The sequence below is a fragment of the Rhea pennata genome, chromosome 1 (assembly GCF_028389875.1).
Source record: "Rhea pennata isolate bPtePen1 chromosome 1, bPtePen1.pri, whole genome shotgun sequence".
In the NCBI taxonomy this organism is placed as follows: Eukaryota; Metazoa; Chordata; class Aves; order Rheiformes; family Rheidae; genus Rhea; species Rhea pennata.
In genome coordinates this window covers 71,361,774-71,379,277 of record NC_084663.1, presented here as the reverse complement: position 1 = coordinate 71,379,277, position 17,504 = coordinate 71,361,774, and the positions used below count along the sequence as shown (strand labels likewise).

The window sequence follows — 17,504 nt, the reverse complement described above, 5'->3', positions numbered from 1 at the left end:
GGAAACACACAGCACAGATCCCCATCTCCCCATCCTCAATAGGATGACCAACAGACTGAAACAGGCAGGTTTGTATGAAATACAGGACAAAGTCACAAACAAGCAATTTAACTTTGCTCTACTAGACAAGCAAGTTTATTACAGCCCCCTATCCTCACCTGTGCTTTTTGGGGAGAAAGGAAGGAAAGAAGGTAAGGGGGAACCAGGAAGAGCAGATAGGTGATATTTAAGCATTGAACTAATATACTTCAAATAAAATCTTCAGCCTGTTTTAGATATGTTGCAGGTGAGAATGTATGTGCACACATTCTCATGTGCACACATCAGTCTCAGTGGATTGCAACCTTCAAAAAAGTAAAGTAATCCATTAGTATATCGAGAGCTTTTAAACACATCTACTAATTACTATGATTAGAGCGAGCTGTCCCTAGTGCTCATTCTCTTTAGCTTTCAGTCTAGGGAAAAAAGTAAGCTTAATTAAAGTAACAAAAATAAAAGATCTGGAAAGCATGCCACATGAAAGTCTTGACTTTTCAATATTTAATACTGTATCACAAGCAAGCCCTAATTTTGACTGAACAGCAGAAGATCCTGGAGGGTTCATTTCAGACTGCAGGCATTTGATACTGAATTGACCTCACAGTATTTACATTCCCCTTAGGAAAACCTGGCATGCTGTCCAACTGGGGAAGATCATGTCTAACACTGCTTAAGCTACGAGTGCTAGAAGCAAGTAGAATAATGGTGAAAAGAATAGGGTGAATGAGAAGGGCACATATATAAAAAAATAAAAGGAGGATAAGGAAGGATAGAAAAAGAAGGTCAAACAGCAGAACAAAAAAAAGAGACAAGAATCAGAAGCATTTGTTTTTTCTGCTAGAAATAAATCTCTAATTTTTCAAACTAGAAGTGCATACAGGCTTTTAAACTACTAACAAGCAAAATTATTTCAACTCAAATTAAGAAAAACAAACAAAAAGAGACTTGGAAAATTTGATCCTGCTTGAAAGAAATTAACAGCTGCCCACTACAGCTTTGTCTGCATTACATCTGATTCCCTGGTATGGCTGTCCTACCAATATTAAATCCAGACAGGAAAGGGTGTGGGGGAAAGAAAAATGGGAAAAAAAAAATCCACACTTATAAACACTTTCTACCATTCCAAGTGCAGTTTTAAGATATACCTATCAAATTCATCCATTAAATCACCTCCCAGTGCATTGACCACCCCCATTCATTAAAAGCCTACTTCTGCAAAGAAATTAGATATGAATACAAAAGCCAGTCAGCAAATTCAAGCCAATATTTTCCTAGAAATGCCTATCGCATCTTCAAAAGAAAAACATGTTTTTTTTTCTTTACAGATTCACACTACCAGCTACAGTCTCCTGTATAGTTTCACCAGGCCTTGTAAGTAAGAGAGGCAGGTTCTCAATCAGCTCCAAATTCTTTTCTTTACCTCAATGAAAAATTCAATAAAAGCCTTAGGTTACCATACTTTATCAATTTATTTGAAAAATCCTATTTCCCAATCGCATAAGCTTATTTTTAAACAAATAAAACAGCAAAATCATTGAAATTGAAATATTATTGTGGAAGTTAATGTTGATTAAAGTACATGACTAAAATTACAACACCTTAAGCCCTCACTAAAAATTGAGTGCTCTTCTGCCCGCTTTAATGTTTGCCAAACCCCATCTCAAAGCCAAAGGGGCGGGGGGGGAGGCACGACAGCCTTCGTTAATGAAGGAGGATTGCAAAAGACTGTCTCCCGCTTATTTAAGAAGCAGAACATTAATAATTCCCACTCCTCAACCAGTTGCAATCTCCCAGGTAGCCCAAGATGAAATCATTCTAGGGCTCTGAAACACAACAAACCCCACCTGCAAACTAACAGGACATTACTGCTTACATCAACAGAAATTTTCTACCTGTCTCACTTTACATGTTTTTCCCCCACCTGCAAAAATAGAAAGATTTTTCACTTAACTTACGTATTAGAGCTCAAAAATGTTTTGAGACAGAAGGCACGCAAATAAAGGATTATAATGAAAAGGATAAAGCACTGACATGTGAACTGATTGCTGAATTTGATAGGACTTTCTGTTGTTTTAAACTACAAAGTGAAAAATCAGAAGCCAAAGAAATCCTGAATTTCTTGTTAGACAGGTTTGGCACTCTCACCTGAAGTTTTACAAAAGCCACAATAGAGTGAGCTCTATTATGAAGCCAATTACAAAAATCTCTTTAGCATTATGCTTAGGATGTGTTCTCGATATAAGAATGAAGAGCACCTCACAAAAAGTTTTGGCTTTTTCCTGATGTCTAGAAATCTTTTAATTTTTTTCTTTTTTATTTTAGAAGTGAAGCATGGACACATTCCATGCAAGAAATCTGAGATAGAGGGTGGGGTAAAAAAGCACAAGAAACAATAATGTTTTCTTCCTGTAAATCATTAAAACCACTACTGACAATGAGAGGGCCAAAAGGATATGTTTTCATTTTATTTATATTTAAACAGAAGTCACTTCACGCAGACTACTGTGTAACACTCAAATAATTCCAAGATTTCATATTTTATGCTGTTTACCCTGTATTTCATATTGCACTCAGCTAGATTATTAAGCAGATACAAGTTTTTCATTGTTTATCTGCTTATGAGAAGCAGATTTTTTTTTTTAACACTAACTGTGGCAAACACTCTAGGGAAAGTTTTAACCTGGGAGAGATTTTTAGTTCAAGTTACCAGAAGTAATGTCCATTTAGAAACTGAATTATCAGACAGACAAGAACTGCAGAAGAAAAAATACAAGGCTTAGACTGATAATAAAAATTGGTCCACCTATTCCAACAGTGCTAAAACGATTCTCACTGTTTTCCTTCAGTCGAATCTCTACACTACTTCAAGGCAAAGTTTATTAAATAGACTTGCCATCTGTAGTACTGTCAGTTCATTGTTATCTGAAGTTGACAGAAAGGAGGAACAGAAGAAGGAGAGAGAACATTTGGCAGGTATTGGAAAATATTTTTGTTTCAAAGCTCAGCAGCATTGCATAGTTACTTGCATACAGAGAAAAGAAGAAATCCTAAGTCCTTATTTTTCTATTGACTACAAGCTACTAACTCAAAAGACTGTATTAAAACAGATAGAATCTCTCAAGACTTCACTCATCATTCCTTAACAAACAAGTCTTCAGTAGGAAAAAAAAAACAACAAAAAAACAAAAAAACAAAAAAAACATACACACCATGGAAATGCCTCAGCGATAAAAAACCCTGGCAAGAAAAAAAGATAGGACAGTATTAAAGTCTGAGCAAAGTACCAGTCCTTCACACTACAGCATGTACTCATGCAGCTTACGACGAACAAGCTTTGCTCATGGTTGCAGCCATTATACATATCTAATATGTAAGACATTACTTTTACATTTTATAGCAGCAGATTTTCCCTACAGATGGCACAAGACTTCCATAAACAATTACATAAGGCACCAAAACTATTCAGAATTATTACAGAACAAATCAAAAAGCTATCTCCTACCTGATCAAGGATAAGCATTTGACACAACCCAGTAATTTTTTCTGTTGGATGAACTGAACATCTAAGAATATCTTTAGTGATACACACAGCCATGGTATTAAAGATATTGTTAGATATTTAATTCAGCCAACAACAACAACAAAAAATAGGCTAAAATGTCCAATGCGCTTTTAACTCTGTAAAAATAAATTTTAAAAAAGGTAGCACCACACTTCTGTTTACTAATTGATCTACTTTCACAGAATTCTACACATCTTCACTCAGATGTATTAAGAATGACTGATTCCACAAGAATCAATACCTACCTCACAGCTGACACCCAATTCAAGCATAAAAGGTAAAGATTCTACCATAAAAGAGATTTAAGATCAGAAAAGATTATATGGATTTCTAATTAAAGATGCAAGTTAAACCTATTCTGATCAAAATTAACTAGCTATTAAAATAAACATTTAATATTATGATATCAATTGCTCAGAGTTTTGTTTGTAATTGTCCTTCTCAGCCTTCTACATCAATCTTTACAAAAGGTTTCAATCAGGAAGTTTTAAATATACCTACAGGATTCTCTTTGTAGATGGAAAGATACACAGGAAAGTAGCCTTAGAAAGTGACAGAGGCAGTCTCTCTCTCTCTCCATATATATATATATATATATATATATATATATATATATATATAAAAGCAGTAGTCAGTTTCTTGATGGAAGGAGGCAAGCTGGCTACCTCATCATTTTCAACATATAATCATCGATTAAAGACTTTTCCCCAGGGATCTGAAAGTACTACTTGTTTATTCTTGTTGCTTACAACATTTATTTCAAACTGAGCTTTCTGCCCTTCCTATAAATAAAGCGTATTGAAAAACTGTCAAGATGTTGTCATCTGTTTCTACACATCCCAAAAGACAGTCTCAAAAATGATATATATTGGACATCAGTCAGCAGCTGCTTAGTCTGTAGAATTTAACACAAACAAAAATATAGGAAAACAATATAAAATTACAGAATTTGGCTGAGAGTACAACTCAGATAAAGGCATCAAAAGCTGCCTTTTCTGCAGAGTTGATACATTTTCCACAGTCCCAGTAACTCTGAGTATTAAAGAACATACAAAGATTTTCCATGAAATACTGAAATGAACTGAAATGATTTCCCTGAAAGATGTAGAAGAAAGCATTTTAAAAATCAAAACATTCACTCGTACTTTCCTTTCAAACACCTTTGTTTACTATGATTCCTCTTACCTACTGACACACTAAAACATTTGCAGCTAATAAAGCACAAAATTAGTTCTCTAAGTATTTGTTTCTACTAAATGTGATTTGTAATAGATTCTGGAAGAGAAAAAATAGGAAGCTAATTTTAAAGGAGAGATTGCTTGGCAATATATCTCTCCCTCCAAATAATTATCTTATATTAAGTCACCCCAGAGATAGCTACGGAGAAGCTTCTGAAGTGCCCTAAATACGCAAGCATTTTGTTAATTGTTGACATTAAGCTCATTGGCCATCACAGACCATACAGGCACTCAAAATGCTATCTGAAAACGTTTTTTTCTTTCACTTCACAGATTTCAACTGAGGATTCAGCTCCAGTTTTACAGGTGTAGCGCAGAAAAATGCAACACTAAACATCTTTTTATGCACTTTTGCTGTTTCAAAGTATGGCAATTATGGTAAGTACTATTAAAAACAAATCACTACTTTTTACTCTACAGGTAATACTTTTTTTTTATTTTGCAGTTTCCTCAGACCAGCTGTTTAAAAAGAACAGATTAAACCTGTTTCATTATCAGTTTCCTCTTGCAGTAAAGGCAAAACTGGTTTAGTTATCAACTTCACACAGTAACATTTAAGCAAACCTTTGAAAATTCTCCGGTCTATCAAGTACTGGGAAGTGGGAGTCTTTCCTAAGCAGTTTTGTTGGAGCAATTTCCCATTCAAAAATTTTTATATTTCTGAAAGTGACTACTGATTAAACCTCTCCTTTCAACATCACCAGCAGAGGATACCTTCCCTTTAACCAGACACAACAGCATGTGAAATGAGCAGAGAGAAACATCTGTCTTTCACCTTCAAGATAAAGAAGGCAAAAGAAAGGAGAAGAAAAGAAAAGCGCTCAGATTTAGGTATCTACTTACTGAAACAGGAAAGAAAAAAAATACATACTGGCTGGCAGAAATCCCAGCAGTCAGAGCTGTGGAGCTTTACTTCTGGTGTTTGCCTCCAGCTTCACAGGAGTCCACCCTCTCTGATACACACACAGAGGCAAACTGAAGATCACTCTCAACTGCCAAGCCAAAGTCTATCTCAGGTTTAATGAAAGTGTAATTCATTATCAAAAGAGCCAGTATAACATAAACATATGCTGGAAAAACAGGCTTAGCGCAGCACCACAACCAAATGTAGTTTTGAGCCAATACAATAAAAACACTTACAGATCACAGGAGGGAAAAAAAAAAAAAAGAAAAAAAGAAAAAAGAAAAAATGTACCTGTAAGTAAAAGCAAAACATAATGTACACTGAGTAAAATTTTACCTGCAAAAGTCTTACTGAATTGTAACTGTACCAAGTATTTTTTTCTATTGGAAAATTTCACGAGACTTTTGCCTACCAGTTCAGCCATTTTTAGGAGTAGCACTTAATCCAAGGTAGAGCAAGACATGGGTACTAAGATGGGGAAGAGAAAAAGAATCTAAACAACAGTGTGATGGAATAAGAGGAGGAAATACTGGCACAAGCCCCCAGAATAACACTTTGAGAACCTATCAATTCAAACATATTTTTCCTGGAGGTTGGAGATGGAAGGAGAACAATGCCTCACTATATTCATATAGCATTGCAACAGCCACCTACGCAAAATTATGATCGATCAGCATTTTTTTTTAAACCACCCTTCACACGCTGTAGACACCAAAACTGAAAGACCACAGAAGAATTCACTTCATGGTAATAGTTTCTTAAAATATATATAATAGCTTTCTCAGCCATTATCTACTCAATAAGCAATTAAAACAAAAGTCAGGAAAAAACGTTACCACTTAAAAACTGCTCAAATTAACTTACTGATTTGGTAGTTTGGTTAGAAGTATCAAAAAGTATCAGTGTCTTAAACAGTTTAACAAAAAAAAAGTTCTCCCATGGTTTCAAGTCTATCTGAGACTAAAGCATTCAAGCTATTATCTAATCTAGAAACACTTTGGAAAAGAAGTGGCTCAGAACAGCCACCACAGATGTCACACTGCAAAAAAGACTTCATAAATATATATATTTTTAATTTTCACATTGGTGTTCTACCTGCCAGACTAACTTTGAAACAAGTTCATAGGTTAGGGGTAATAGGCCCTCTCAGACCTGCACACGAGCCTGAAAACATATTTTTGCAGGATGAATCTTTGCCACCCTTCCCTCCAGGAGAAATTCCACCTAGTCTGCTACTAGGAAATTCATTGTCGTGTCGTCCCCCCCCCAATTTCTCCTCCTAGCTTTCTATTGCTATCAATCCTTTCTGCTTGGTTTGGCCCCCACTCCATCTCTTCCTGCAGCTACAGAGCAGCCACTTCCACAATCTTCTCCTTCGGTTCTCCAGATCCTCTCCCTTCACCCTCTTCCTATCACATCCCCCTCCATTAGCTGCTTCTTGGACACAAGCCTTACCTCTCCTTCTCTGACCCTATTCCTTCATGTATCTAAAACCTGGGAATGTCCATTCCCAGTTTCTGCATCACACCTGTTCACCTGCTCTTCCTTCTCCTCCCACCGCTGTGCTCCTTTACAAAAGCCAGCACCTTCCACAACTCCCCCACAGTGCCATTCTCAGACAAATACTCTTTTAATTTCTTTATGCCTCCTCACATTCCCCCCTCCACCCCAGCCCCAGAACATATGCTTCTCTGAGGGCTCCCAGGAAGCACAATTCCATCCTTCCTACAGGGAAAACTGCAGCAGCAGGTCTAACACAGGACAAGAAAACATTTCTCCTAACAGCAGCACTTTGAAGCGTTGGAGCACTCCCCAAGCAAGCAAGCAAGCATTCCCAAGCAAGGGCCCACGCAAGGCACTCACCACACTAAGCATTTTTTGTTCTTGAAATGTTCAGCAAGACAAAAAGTAAATGTTAAAAAGGATAATAAATTTGGTGGCCTAAAAAGTTCTTCTTTTCAGAACAGCTTTGCCCATTTCAAAAGGTAAAAGATAGCAGGTTAGGCTGTTTTAACATTATGTGAGCTTGTCTATAGACCTAAAGACATCTTACCAAGAAAGAATGAACTCAGTAAAGGCCAAGAACGAACTTCAGCCTTTCCTTAATTTTAGTAAAATAAATTTATGTCAGAGAAAACCAAAAAGCAACTCAGTTTGTTGGAGAAAGGCAACCTATTCTTCCTTCTGTTGGAGAAAGGCAATCTATTCTTATTTTTTCAAATCCAATTTTTCCCCTCTAGAAAGGACTTGTCTGTAAGCATGTCTAGTTGTTCTTTGATTTTTCTGGAGAAAACTTCAGATTTCTTTTATTGCAATTTATTAGCTGAAAGGGAGAGAATCTTTAAAATGTATACAAAGGATCAAACAAAAGCTGAATTCCTAATCAGCATAGGTTTATTTTAATAAACAACAGAAACTCAAGGCTGAATGAGACCTTATTGTCTCATTTAACTGCCTAATAAATTTCTATTACCTAGCTTGGAAATTTCAAAGTTTCATGTCTACAATAAGCAAATCCGTATAGATAAAAAGCCTTTATAAAAGCATGCAAAACCTCTACCTAATGCAACAGTGAACTCGCCTCAGCTTTGACTTGAGTCTGCCAATGTCTTGCTTCAGCAAGCAAGGGGCAAACACTGTTCGGATGAATGCTGGAGAATTTAAGCTTCAAAACAAAGCCTTAAAATGCAACTTTGATCACCTTAATTCTTAAGTTCTTAATGGCATTTACCTTACAAGCTTACTGTCTGAAAAACATCAGTACTACTGCAGTTAAAAAACTGTATATTTCTAACAGCCAAACAGCTCATCTAAAGATGAGCTTCTATAGAAGCCAAATTATATTCGTGCAAAATTCCTGCAGTAGCATCACTGGATGCCTTTTAAACAGCTTTTGTAAACTATGTAAGCTAAATAATATTAAATAGGTTTAAAAATAAATACAAAAATCCTAAAAATCCTTATAGGTTCAGCATTCCAGGCAGGGAGGAGGGCAAGGCAAGTGAATACCTGAGTTTAGATATTCTGGTGGTTCTAACCAAAAGCTTTTTATTTTTTTAAACATAGATTAAAAAAATGTACACATACATGTATACCTATACATACAAACATACTTCTGTAAATTCTATAGCACTCAAAAAACCAGTACATTGGTGCCTAATGATTAGACATCACAAATTACTAGAAATATCAAGTCTAAAATTCTCATTAAACTTAGTACGCAAGAGATCTGAAACTAGTAACTACGTACACACCTTCTTTACTAATGTGTATCATAAGGGGATTATCACATGCATCTATTTTCTTATGCACTTACAAATAAGTAACTTAGGCTTCCCTCTCATGCCACTACCCAGATCAAATCTGTTTTGGAGATAGAATAAAGCCTTTAACTTTTCAGAACTGATGATGAATATCCAGTACACTATGCATAAACAAATAGCCCAATGAAAGAAATGCTCCTGGCAGTTCAAAGGAAGATCTCTAAATTTGCAGCATGTAATAGCATCCTTCTCAAACTGACTTTTCCCATACCTTATTTTACTTGACATAACACCAGATATAAGTGACAAAAAAGCTCAATGAAATAATTCAGAACTCAGATATCTGAATGTGTAAATTCTACAATCATACAGCTCTACATATTAAGAAGTCCTGTATTCAAAATAAGAGTTTAAACTAACAGAAATTACACTCAAACCAAGTATTAGTTCAGAAAAGTTTAATGATAGAGTTCCCACTAAGGAATGACAAAGAGCTATCTATGCCCGCTTCTAACATTAAGGATATAGAAAACAGATTTTCGCCCTCCCAGAAGCGCAAAACAGTTTAAGTATGTGACAATTCTCATGAAAACATATGCGAAATATTAAGGCATTCTACTATTTTCTACTCCAAATAACTGGTTAGTAACCCAAACTAATCTATACTTAACATTCAATGACTGAGAAAATATTAGTTGAAAGACGAAAAAAAAAGGTACACAGCAACAACCACCAAAACACACACACACACACACACACACACTTAGTCTTCCAGAGCAGGGTAAAAACCTCTGTCCTTACCAAGTATTCTTACACAATTCTTCTACCAATCCAAAAAAAGATTGGGGGGAAAAAAAATGAAAAGATCAAAGTCCTAGCTAGCATCAACTTACTAATATAACCTTATGTAAAAATAAAAAACTTTGCTATGCAACGGCAATGTAACTTTTCACCTGATTTGCTTTAGAATATATTTCTTTTTTTAGAGGCAGAACAAACTTGCTGTCATTAAAAAAAAAAACACATATAAAACATGGTTACCATTTGGCATTTACTTATTTGAAAATACACATCCCAACAAAAATAAGAAGTCCTTTAAAAATAATCACATTTCAATATGGTCTGTACCTCAAGTCATTTATTTGAAATGCCAGACCGAGGCAGGTTAAGATTTAGATGGCAATTATCTTCTCGAGACACTATCCCAATTTGATTATACAGTGTTTACTACATCAAAGCCAGAAAAAACACAGTAATAGACTCAGTGACACACCCACTTGGAACAGCAAAGACCTATTATTAAAGAACCATAAAAATCATTTTCAAAAGGTTTTTATTTTCAAACACAGTTCAGCGTAATATCTTACCATAAAGCAAAGATGTTAAATAATTCCACCTACCATCTGGGGTACGACTTCAAATATGTGGGTTGAACAAAAATATTTATGTGATCGGGAAACCTGACTATCCTTCTTGTATAACTCTCTTACTGGAAAGATTACAGAAGTTCTACAGTCAAGTTTTGCAAAGCTGAACCCATCAACAGAGTTTCATTAACACTCACTCCCTCGGTTTTTATTTGTAACTTATACCAGAACATAAAGCAACGTATTTCATTGAGACCAGACCACGAGCAAGTTTTCAACAATTTTAGTTTTAAAATAGTCTTACTGCACTGTAGTCAAAATAATAAAATAAGTATTAGTATTTAGTTCATTTTAAAGAATCAAAACATCCAAATGAGCAGGTTGCAGGTAAAAATCCACATGTGGAGATGCCTGTATAGAGAAGGTTGTAACAACTTGTCCTGTTTCCCATTTATGCAGGAGCACCATGGTAGTTTGGACTCTACTACTCTTTAAAGTAGGTAACTTTAAAAAGAGAAGCTATCACTGGGAAGAAGTTTAAACTCTGCCTGAGAGGCTGTTTGTCGAACAACAAACACATAACTAAGGATGCCAAACTGGTCATACCATGTGAACCTTTCAGCAGACTCGACGTTACTATCCCTACTATCCTCCTACGCCTATCAAATCACAGAGGAGTGTTGTTTGTGCAGCCTGTTTTCAGAGATGCAGCATAATATAAACAGAGCTATTTAGTGATGACTATCAGCAAAATTATCAGCTAAATGTATATTCTGACAGTTATGACAACACCATGAACACAGTATCTTACAAGGACAAGAGTACACAAACAAGCTACCACTCGGAAAATTTGTGCATAAGCTTCCAGCACATCAGTCACTCTAGAATAGCTATCCACATGCATGTTTTTACTCTTCAGTGAAAACCAAAGTTGCTGCTTTCCCATTACTATAGCGAACACATTGTTCATAGATTTATTCTGTGATAATGAGATCAATCTGAAAACACATGCGTGATTTTTTTTTAAAATGCATTATATACACACAAAAACATTTTTAATCTTCCTTCTTCTGTATTTAACATGAAGATGACCAGAAAGCTGGAGACAAAGTCCTTAGTACGTTCCTGTCCTCAGCCAGGTGTTATTTTCATTGTTTGTTATACAACACTACTGTAACATAAGCTAAAAGAAGGCAATACACAACAGTGAAACAAATCACAGTCTATCAACAAGAAGGCCCTTTCTAGACAGCACAGCACCAATTCTGATTATATTTTTGGAGCACTATCCTTCAGTTTATTTTTTTTGAAGTTTGTTTACAATTATGATCAAACGCTATTATATCTGTATGGGAAGACCTGCCATGCCATGTAAAATAAACCATGCAAACACTTATATAATACCTATCTCACAACACTTACAAAGCAACCTAAACAGATTAGCCAACTTTTGCCCAAAACTGTTTGTAAAATGCAAAAAACCTACATGCAGTCTACAAGTTCTATTACTGTCAGCAATCCTCACTCAAAACTGGTGACACTACTAACTTGAAGACAGCAAAACAAGCAAACAATGTAGTAAGGAAAAATTTTTGAATGAATCAAAAAAAGAGTCTGCAATTTGTTAAAGGTCCTTAAATAAGCAAAAGCAGTATATTAACTAAACAAATGCATCTAGGAACCACTTTATTTTTTCCAGATAAGGGTGGTTTGATCATTTCAAGACGAACAACTTCTTAGAAGTTTGCATAATCCAACTAACACAATCTTTGAACTTCTACATATGAGCTCTATTTCTATGCATCTAATTTAAAAAATTAATATAGTGAACCTACCAAAGCAGACACACTCCTGAACATACACTAAAAATCTAGATTTAACCCACTCCCCCCCCCCAAAAAAAAAAAAAAAAAAAAAAAAGAAAAAGATGTTAGAAGCTGATACAGGAAGTCTGCAAAATAACACATTAAACCTTCTTTTTGGCTTTAATCAAATAAAGCATAATTACTAGGGAACAAGGCTGAATTAGGACTCTTTTCCTAATAAGAAATGTCTTTCTGCAAGCATTTAGAGCATGACACTGTATATATAAGCGTCATATAAACACACAGACAAACTCAAGACATTTTTTGACTTGCACAGGCATTTGTTGATAGATGGTTACACTCACTACAGAAATTTCCTTTGACTCAACTCTGAATCCTTACGCAGCTTTAATTAAAAGTATTTACACCATAACTCCATAAATTGTTTTAGCAATGAAGAATTTATTAAACAAATCTTGCACACTCCTTTTAGATTTATACTAACAGTTACATTTAGTTTGGAATATATTCAAAACTATAGCAACATTTAGACAAACCAATTTAAAATTATAGTATAGTAACAGATAAACACTCAACTTACTTTACATAATATCTTGCACCTTCAAAAGTATAAGCTTCCTCCCAGCCTGTGGGTAAGTCTGGAAAACAAGCAACAAAACATTCCAATTAACTTCTGAAATTATGCTATTCATACCAGTCTACTCCCTAATACTAAGGTAGTTAAACATTGTGTATCTTTTTCCTCAGATAGAAAACATTTAGTCCTATTAATAAATATTTTAAAGCTGGCTCACAAAACTTTCTCAACTTAAACTCTGTAATTTAAGAGAAACAACGAGATGAAAACCTAATTTGAATTTCTCTTTCTCGAATAATAACAAGAAGGTTTTAAGTGTGTCCTTATTTAACAGTTAAACTTCAGCAGCATCAAATTACTTGATAGATATAGAGATCTAAACAAAATCAATTTACTGAGTTTGTATTACATGCAAGTCACAAGCATCTTAACAGGCATGATACCAACTACACCACAAAGCTATTCTGTATTAGCATAATTCCACCACTGATGTGACTAACAAGTGTTTCTGAAGTATTTACAACTCTATTCAACTTTATATGAAAATAATTTTCAATGCAAACCTAGTGTGTATACCTTTTTCTTTCACTGCTAAGTACCAGTCTTAAGAGTCAGGAGCCCACATATATATATATATATATATATATATATATAAATCTCTATGGAAGAAACTAGTGGTCTGTTTTTTTCAGTTAACAGATTCCTGAAGTAATAGAAGCTCTGAAGATGTTGGGCACCTCTTTGCAACTCTGGATACATCATTGCCTTTAAAAGCGTGTCCCAGTCCATAAAAACAATAATTCATATGTAGGGCTCACTCACCTAAACATAAAAGCAAGAATATATTTCCCAGTTAAAAAGAAAAAAATGAACTATGTGATTTTTCTTGTTTACTGATTTGCTCTGGCTGTCTTCTCTAAAAGGAGGGGGGGGGAAAAACAAGGTGTTTTTTTGATAACAGCACAGGACAAAGTACAGCGAACAGGAAGTCTCTCTAGGAGAAGTATTTATGGCTGCTATGTGAACTTTGCAGAAAGAATACCTTTCTAGGACTGAATACCCCAAAGAATAAAAAGCATTTCAGTTCTAAAAGAAGGACAAAGCTTCTACATAGTCCAGTAAATATTCACAGTATTATTTAATAAAGAGCCTTACAGTAGTTAACATTTCCCAAAAAAGCATTACTCATTCAAAACTCTCTTAACATAAACATATTTTGACTAGGTTCCAAAATGATGGCCAAGACAAAACAAGATGTAAAGCCCAGAATTAATCCGTTTGATGATATCCATACATATAGAAAGAGATGAATTAACATACGCCTGAAAGAGGAAATATATAGAAACGGGTTTGTTTTGTAGATGCTTCAGTATCTGATGTACAAATCATTATTAGTACATATAAGGTCACACCTCACCCAGTATTCAGAACTAAGTTTAATTTACCTGATAATAACTCTCCTATGTTGCACACAATCCTCCAGATACAACTGTCTTTTCTTTCAAAGGCACTGAGAGCCAGGAAAGAATAAGACATTTAGAAAATTACTGGGAAATAATCATCAGTCAGCAGAGCCACTGGTAGCAATTTGAAAGAAAAATGAATGCATAGCTAACGCTATGTCCAGCAAGCAAAGCACCTGACATACATCTGCCTCCATGCCTATCACGGAAGCTGAAGGACAGTTTCCTCAGTTAATCCGAGTACTGAAATTGGTGAAAAGAGTCTGATAACAATCAGTAGCTCTGTTTCCTGGCTTTCAATGCTTACAAGCTATAGCCCTTCACTGCAGATAAAACTGCCAAGTTGTAATAGCCAGAGACCTATGCTCTTCAAACTATTCTCACCTCACAAAAATGCCCAGTTTTCTAAAAGTCTGTTTCTAATCTTTTATGCATACTAACCAAGCATAAAAAGTAAATAATCTACTCAAGTCACTTGCAGATTTTCCTGTGATTATCCAAATGATTACATATATAGAAACAACAGCACTTTTAACTATGCTCCACCACCTCCCAGTGGCATATGCAGCCCGTGCGCAGCTCCCTCAGTCGGAGTTTAGCTCTGGGTCTCCAGAGTGTCTGCTGTAAATCCTCCTCCTCCAGCACCTCCTGCTGCTACTTCCCCAGACTGGAGCAAACAGCAGTAGCAAAGAAGACTGATTTCACCCTCCTCCAAGTTATGCCTAACGTTTCAGTCGCTTTTCCTCCTACCTATTCCACCTCTCTCAGTCACTTAGAAACCACCCACACTCTCAGCCTAGATGGAAGTGGAGGGAGGAAGAGGGTTTCTAGGTGACTATGCTTCGTGGGATCAGCCTGTACATCTCTCGTATACCTATCGTGGTTATATCTACATATTGCTGGAAACAGAATTAAGATGCGTGGTTAGAGCTGAACACAGGAAGGATGCTGTGTAGGTGAATAACCTGGGTAACCTGCGGAAGGCATGAGGGGAATCCGGAGCTGCCTAACGGCAACACGCAGCGTTATAGGGGTGATACAAGGCAACCAGAAGACAGCAAAAGAAAAAGAAGAGATTACACAGCACGGGGCGGGGGAGCGACAGGAAATCGTTTCGAGAGCGAGCTGAGGACCGCGCTAAGGTCCAGCCGGGCACTCGAGGCTCCTCTGTCCCCTCGTTCTCGCTCAATCCAGGGACAAACAACTGCAAGGAGCGCGGGGCCGCCGGGGAAGGCGGGATGGGATGCGGCGCCGCCCGGGGTGACCGCCGCGGCACGCAGGCGGGCGCGGGGGGCGGCAGCAGCCGCCGCTGCCGGCGCCAGGGGGCTCCCGGCGGAGCGGGCGGGCGCGGCGCCGCGGGGCGGGCAGGGACCCGCGGGGGGGGGAGGGGGGAGGCGAAGGGCCGCCGCGGGGGCGAGGTTGGCCGAGCCGAGCCAGGCCGGGCCGGGCCGGGCCGAGTCGAGCCGGGCCGACCGGGGGCTCCCCCCTCCCACCCCCCTGCCGCCCCTGGGCGCGGCTCTTACCTGCGCTGCGGCGGTGCCCGGTGATCACGGCCTCTCCGGTGAGCGGGTGCAGCCAGGTCGTGCTCTTCGCCTCCTCGCTGCGGGGGACGCACACACGGACCGAGTCAGGCAGGCACGGCACGGGACCGCCGCCGCTTCTCCCCCCCGCGCGCGCACGCCTTGCCCGGCCCCGGCCCCGCTGCCCTCCTCGCCGGCCCCGCACTCACTTGATGAAGAAGACGCGGCCGCCCTGGCTGATCCCGTAACTCCAGCTGCCGGGCAGCGCCCGCAGCCGCTCCGCGCTCAGCTCCGCCGGCGCCGCCATGGCCGAGCCGCCGCCACTTGCGCAGCCGGGCGGAGCGGGAGCGCGGGGGGGGGGGGGGGGGTGGGGGGTGGAGGGGGGATAAGGCGCGGGCACGAGCGAGCGCGTCGCCGCCGCCGTCGTCGCCACCAACACCTTGGGGAAGGGGGGAGGGAGCCGCGCGCGGGGGGAGGGGCGAGGCGGCGCGCCTCGGCCCCGCCCCCGGCCCCGCCCCGCCCCTCCCGCCGCGGGGGCGCGCGCGGCCGCTGGCTCGCTGCCCGCGGGGGCGCGGCGGCGCGGCGGCGGCGGCCGTTGGGGCGGGGCGGGGGCAGGCGGCGGGGGAGGTCCCGGCGCTCGGGGAGGGGAGCGGGAGGGCCGCGCCGGGCAGCATCCCTCCACCACCCGGGCCCTCGCAGGGGAAGCCGAGTCCGTCGGCGACCGGCCGGACCGTCCCGCGCGGCGGAGGGAGCCGCAAGGGAGGCGCTGGCTGCTTGCGGGGCCCGAGCGGCAACCGTCGTGCCGGGGGTCTCGCCTGAGCGAGCGGGCGCGCTCGGTAACGGTCGCGCAGGATAACGGTCGCGGCCCGCAGGCGGGAGGAGGTGGGGAGGGGTCGCTGCTTGCTCGTAGGGGAAGCTCGGGTGGTTCCCGCCCCCCGAGATGTTGCAGCGGGGACTGACACAATCGTGTCTGTTTAGCAGATCCAGCGCTGAGCCCCCCCCCCCCCCCCCAAAAAAAAAAAAAAAAAAAAAAAGAAAGAAAAGAAAAGAAAAGAAAAATAACCGCCACCACTTCATCTCGCCAGGAAATGAGTCCCGCACTTCATGAATCTGGGATCAGTTTCTTGACCAGCGGCGGATGCTGCCCCCACTCCCTCTCCCACCCTCCCCCGCGGAAGTGCTTACATGCATCGCAAGTCTCAGCATTTTAAAGTACAAATGTGAGATACCGTAGGTGTTAATCTCCCATTGGGTCTTTAAGGACATACATTCCTACAGGAAATTAAAACTTTTGTCGAATTTCCTCCAGGGGCGTATACACTCTTCTTGTACTCTGAGCTTCAGGATTTTTTTATTTCTCATATGAACACGTAGTCTTCAGAAGCAAGAGTAAAGAGATGCCGTGTTTTTTCTTGATATAAACAACATCATTTCTTGAGCTGAGTGCCTCTCCTCTAAAAGATGTCAAGGTATTACTTGTCAAGCTTGTCAAGCTTTTACTTTTATTCACATGAATAATCTGATTGTATGTGCGTTTATACATAGCTATGCACACCTTTGATTGAAGTTACAAATGAAAAATGTAAATTACTAAAACTACTGTGGCCATCACCTTTCTAAGGGAATCTTGAATCTTCCCTTACGAAAGCACATTCTAAATGAAGGGTAAAACTGCAAAGTCTGTTAGCAGTCCTATCTGCACACAAAAATTTGAAATTCACAGCTGACAGTATGCACAGCAACTG

General features: G+C 39.4%; 1 protein-coding gene across 14 annotated transcripts in view; it reads right to left on the bottom strand.

Annotated features, from left to right (window-relative positions):
• Positions 1–16,078, bottom strand: part of PLEKHA5 (pleckstrin homology domain containing A5) — a 176,519-nt gene extending 160,441 nt beyond the window's left edge. For 10 of the 14 annotated variants that reach the window (XM_062591280.1, XM_062591328.1, XM_062591303.1 and 7 more), the window contains exons 1-3: positions 15,969–16,071; positions 15,763–15,839; positions 12,780–12,837 (exon numbers count right to left, since the gene is read on the bottom strand). In XM_062591280.1, coding sequence (XP_062447264.1) covers positions 12,780–12,837; positions 15,763–15,839; positions 15,969–16,066 — 233 coding nt within the window. In that variant the 5' untranslated portion in view covers positions 16,067–16,071. Of the gene's footprint in view, positions 1–12,779; positions 12,838–15,762; positions 15,840–15,968 lie in introns of all 14 variants that reach the window. The other 4 variants (XM_062591289.1, XM_062591296.1, XM_062591378.1 and 1 more) reach the window with 2 other exon arrangements.
• Between the last annotated feature and the right edge of the window lie 1,426 nt (positions 16,079–17,504).